The sequence below is a fragment of the Helobdella robusta genome, assembly GCF_000326865.2.
Source record: "Helobdella robusta unplaced genomic scaffold HELROscaffold_26, whole genome shotgun sequence".
NCBI classification, from domain to species: domain Eukaryota; kingdom Metazoa; phylum Annelida; class Clitellata; order Rhynchobdellida; family Glossiphoniidae; genus Helobdella; species Helobdella robusta.
Genome location: NW_008704349.1, coordinates 619,408 through 624,622, shown reverse-complemented (window position 1 = coordinate 624,622; position 5,215 = coordinate 619,408). Strand labels below are relative to the sequence as shown.

Sequence of the window (5,215 nt, the reverse complement as noted above, 5' to 3'; positions counted from 1 at the left end):
AATGCATTCAAAATAAAATAAATCACCACTGAAAATCAAAAGCTTAATTTATTTAGTTATTTAATTAATCAATTTAATTTAAAATGTTTACATTTAAAAATGGAGCTAAGTCTAAATTATAACAAGCCAAGTTGTTTGCAGCATAAGTATGAATGGTTTAACTATTTTGATGTGGCGCTGATGTAATAATCTAAACTAATAGTTTTTTTTACTAGATTTACGTAGTATTTAATTTTCTAAGCATGAAAATGTATAATTTGATGATGGAAATTCTGAATAATAATTGTTTAATATCCATCTAAAATTCGGTTTTTATTCGCTAATCTATCCCTCGTTCATTTTCTGTTTTTATTAAAAAGCTTAAAAATGAACTTGGAGTTGCTTGGTTTGTGCTTTCTCTTTTTAATTATTTAATTATTTAATTTTAAGAAATATGATAATATTCATTCAATTAATTTTTGACAGAATCGTTCGGACAAAATTACCCCGAGGTTCGTTCAATTCAGTCATTTTTTCATATCATATCCATTCCATTTGGATTTCCATCCCATTTTTCATTTTCAAAAAATACCTAATTTCACTAATTAATAATTTGAATGATTTTTTGTTTCTTTTTGAATCATTAAAAAGACGTTCTAAATTACTAACATTCAATTTAAAGAACCTATCCCTATCTTAATGTTAATTAAACAAATGAAAAATAAATTTAATCAGGATTTTGATGGGGTTCTTGATTGCGTCAGTATGGCCGTCACATGCGTGTTTAACAAGCGTGGGACACTACTGGCTATAGGATGCAATGACGGACGCATCGTAATCTGGGATTTCCTGACTCGGGGTATTGCCAAAGTCATCAGTGCACATATACATCCTGTCTGTTCTCTATGGTATGTATGCTTATATATGTGAGTGTGTGTGTATATTTTGTATGATGTATGGTTGTAATTGTATTTTATTTTATTGTTTTCTAACAGTTGGAATAGATCAGGTCATAAAATTTTGAGTGCCTCGACTGATTGTATGGTGTCAATTTGGGATGTCTTATCTGGAGAATGCGATCAATCTTATAGGTTGGTTGGTTGGCTGGTTGTCTGATTGCATATTTGAATGTAATAATTATAACCCATTAAACTTGTATAATTTTTATGGAGTTTTTTTTTGGTTATTCAATATAGATTTCCATCTCCAGTTTTAAAAGTTCAATTCCATCCTAGAGATAGGTGACTAGTTTTTATCGCCATCAGCGTCATCCTCATTTTCATCCTCCCTATCATCATCATCATCAACGTCGCAAGCATCATCATCATCACAAGCAACAACATGATTACTATGATCTTCATTAACATCATCATCATCATCATCAACGCTAGTAATCAGTTCTTAGTTGTTCCTATGAAACATGCCGCTGTACTTATGGCGTTGGATGGTAAACATAGGCTTGTGCCCATCGATGAAGAGGTTTGTTTATTCACTGGTTGATGGATTGATTGCTTGTTTATTCATTCATTCATTCATTCATTCGTTCATTCATTCTTTCATTCATTCGTTCATTCATTCGTTCATTCATTCATTCATCCTCATTCATACATTCATTCATCCTCATTCATTCACTCATTCATTCATTCATTCATTCATTCACTCATTTATTCATTCCTTCATTCCCGAAGGGTGATATGAACATTTGTGCTTCATTTGACAGAAGAGGGAAACATATTTTTACTGGAAATGCAAAGGGAAAAGTATGTTTGTTTGTTTGTTTGTTTGTTTGTTTGTTTGTTTGTTTGTTTGTTTGTATGTATGTTTGTATGTTTGTTTGTATATTTGTATGTATGTATGTTTGTATATATGTATGTATGTATGTTTGTTTGTATATATTTTTGTTTGTATGCTTGTGTGTATGTGTATATCATAAACTGGCAGATCCTAGTGGCAGATACAAAAACATTGGAGCTAGTTGCATCGTTCAGAGTCTCAACAACAGCCTCAAGTACGACGTCACTCAAGTCTATAGAATTTTCTAGAAGGGGAAAGTCAGTAGATTGACTGATTGATTAGTTGATTGATTGATTGATTAGTTGATTGATTGATTGATTGATTGATTGATTGATTGATTGATTGATTGATTGATTGATTGATTGATTGATTGATTGATTGATTGATTAGTTAATTGATTGGTTAGTTTAAAGTTGTTTGATTGATAATCGAAATATTACACTTCATTTTTATGGCATTTAATAAATGTTTTAGAGTAATAGTAACAGTTATCTAGTTTGTTGGAAATCAAAATAGTGACTATAGCCACTCAATCATTCGATCAACCAATCAATCATTTAAGCAACCATTCAACTAACTAACCAACTTCTCAGTTGCTTCCTAGTGAACTCAGCAGATAGGATGGTGAGAGTGTATGACAGTGATGAGGTAATAGCTTGTGGAATCAACGGAGAACCTGAACCAATTCAAAAACTTCAAGATCTCGTTAATAGGTTGGCTGGCTGGCTGGTTGATTGGTTGGTTGGTCGATGGATTAGTTTATCAAAGTTAAAAAATTATTTCTCTCTCCCTCTCTCTTTTTCTTTCTCTCTCTCTCTCTCTCTCTGTCTCCAGATCTCTCTGGAAGAAGTGTTGTTTCTCTGGAGATGGTGAGTACATCGTGGCCGGTTCCTCTCGACAGCATTCCCTGTACATCTGGGAGAAAGTCAGTGGTAACCTCGTTAAATTCTTGCTAGGAACGAAAGGAGAAATGCTATTGGATGTCGTGGTTAGCTGTGGGCAGGGCTTCGTTGGTTTCCTGATTTTTTATTGGCTGCTGCTAAAGCGTTTGTTAGACATATGATTGATTGTTCATTTGAAACTGTCGTTTGCATGTGATTCTGTGTTATCGCTATTAATTATAATTATTATTTATTCTTATTATTATGATCATATTTATTCTTATTATTATGATCATAGTTATTTTTATTATTATGATTATATCTTTTATAATTTCAGTGGCATCCAGTCCGGCCCATCATAGCCTCAATATCCAGTGGTGTTGTCTCCATCTGGAGTCAGAATCAAGTGGTGAGTCGCTGTTAAAAAAATGACGATGGCGATGATTTTACTCGCTCGATGGTCTCTCTCTCTCTCTCTCTCTCTCTCTCTCTCTCTCTCTCTCGTTAAGATGAAAATGATAATATCTTTCTTTCTTTTTCCCTTTTTCTAAAATTTAAAAAAAATTTCAGGAAAACTGGAGTGCATTTGCTCCGGACTTCAAAGAGCTGGACGAAAACGTTGAATACGAGGAGAGGGAGTCGGAGTTCGACCTTGACGACGAGGATAAGGAAGTTCAGGAGGTCAAAGGTCATTACTGATGATGGGGATGACGACGACGACGATGATGATTGAGATGATGTTTGGGGTTGTTGTAATTGAGAAATTTGTTTCAATTGCGTTTTCGGGTTTTTTCAATTTTATTTCTCTCTGTTTCTTTTTTAATTTTTAATAATAATAATATAATAATAATAATAATAATAATAATAATAATAATAGTGATAATAATAATAATAATAATGCTGAATACAGCTGTAGGGCCAGTGGAGGAGAATGTTGATGTGGATGTTACGACCGTCGATGCAATAGCTGCCTTCGTGAGCAGGTTAGTTTGTTGGTGGGAGGAGTTATGTTAATGAGATGGTCTAAATGAATTGTGCTAATTAGATAGGCAAATTATGCAGATTAGATTGATTGCTTGATTAGATATGCTAATGAGATTGGCTTATGATATATGGTTACGAGATAAATGATGGAGATAATGATGATGATGGGCGTGGTGAACAGCGATGAAGATGAGGATGATGAGGACAGAGCACTTTTGTACCTCCCCATTGCACCTGAGGTCGAAGACGCCGAGGAATCTTGGGGAGACGTGGGTGCAGTTGTATCTATATTCCTTTGTTCATTTTTCATTCATTTATTTGCCAAATCAATCATTCATTCGTTCATTCATTTGTTTTTCATTTATTTGCCAAATCAATCATTCACTCGTTCATTCATTTGTTCATTCATTCATCCTTTCGTTAATTAATTAATTCATATTTATTTTCTTTGATTCACAAGAAACCTGGGTTTTTCCGATTTTTTTTGTAAATTTCTAAAAATAAAAACCTTGAAAAATATAACAACAGAACAACACTCCGACTCCAGAGAAGCGAAGATCTTCCGGATCAGCTGCCGGAAATCCCAGCCGGGATTCTCCACCGAAGAAAAAGAAATCGAAAGTGCTCGATATCGATCTCCCTGATGCTCCTATTGACGGTTGGTTGGTTGATTGATTGAGCCATTCATTTATTCATTCATTCGTTCATTCACTCATTTATTCATTCATTAAATTCCTAATTCACAGAGGTGCATCCATTTTTTAACGCCAAAAAACCTCAACCCGACAAATCATCCGGTCCTAAAAGGTCAGTAGGTAAGCCTCCCAAAAGTTCAAAAGGTCAACAGGGCACTAAAAGTGAATCTAAGTCACGTGGTGGACAAAGCGGAAAAGGAAATATTAATAATAATAATAATGGTGGTGGTGGAGATTACTATAAAGAGAATGCTTATTAATTAATTGATTTGTTTGTTGATTGATTGATTGATTGACTGTTGCACGGCTGCTTGGTTTACTGGCTGATTGATTGAGATGGATGATGACGTTTACAACTGACTAATTGACTCCAAAAAAGAGTTAGATCATCATTTCAGAATTTTTTATTCTCTGCCCACGCTGGAAGTGCCATGCTTTTATAACCTTCCAGACAGTTCAATATAAAATGTATAAAAGAAAAACGATTTTCATTCGTACAATAATTTTATATTTCCTTCATTCGTTCTATCAGTTTTTAGAGTGAATAAATATGAAGCCGTACTACGAATAGAGTTCTGCTTCCTTTATTTTCACTGTCACTTTATAAGCTAATGTGGGAATGCTAACTTTGCTGTCTCTCTCTCTTTCTCTTTCTTTCTCTGTATCTCTCTTATGTTCTCTCCGTCTTTCTCTCATTTTTTATCTTCGGGCATGTACTCTGAAATTTGAAAACGCATGAACCCTGCTTCGTTTTGTTTCATTGAGTGGCAATTTTAAATGTTTCCAAAGGAGTAGCTACTTTCGCTCTTTCTCTACTCTCTCTTTCTTTCTCTCACTCTCTCTCACTCTTTCTTAACTTCACCCATTTTTTTATTCTCTCTT

General features: G+C 34.0%; 1 protein-coding gene across 1 annotated transcript; it reads left to right on the top strand.

Annotated features, from left to right (window-relative positions):
- Window positions 1-363: 363 nt before the first annotated feature.
- HELRODRAFT_185612 (hypothetical protein) lies at window positions 364-4,920 on the top strand (the record flags this gene model as incomplete). Its single annotated transcript, XM_009019913.1, has 16 exons — window positions 364-385; window positions 466-491; window positions 715-887; window positions 975-1,070; window positions 1,176-1,220; window positions 1,371-1,458; window positions 1,668-1,739; window positions 1,921-2,030; window positions 2,367-2,486; window positions 2,608-2,761; window positions 2,992-3,063; window positions 3,225-3,342; window positions 3,565-3,637; window positions 3,820-3,907; window positions 4,167-4,296; window positions 4,385-4,920. The coding sequence occupies 16 exons, from the start codon at window positions 367-369 to the stop codon at window positions 4,591-4,593; spliced, it is 1,593 nt and encodes a 530-aa protein (XP_009018161.1). The 3' UTR covers window positions 4,594-4,920.
- Window positions 4,921-5,215: the final 295 nt, after the last annotated feature.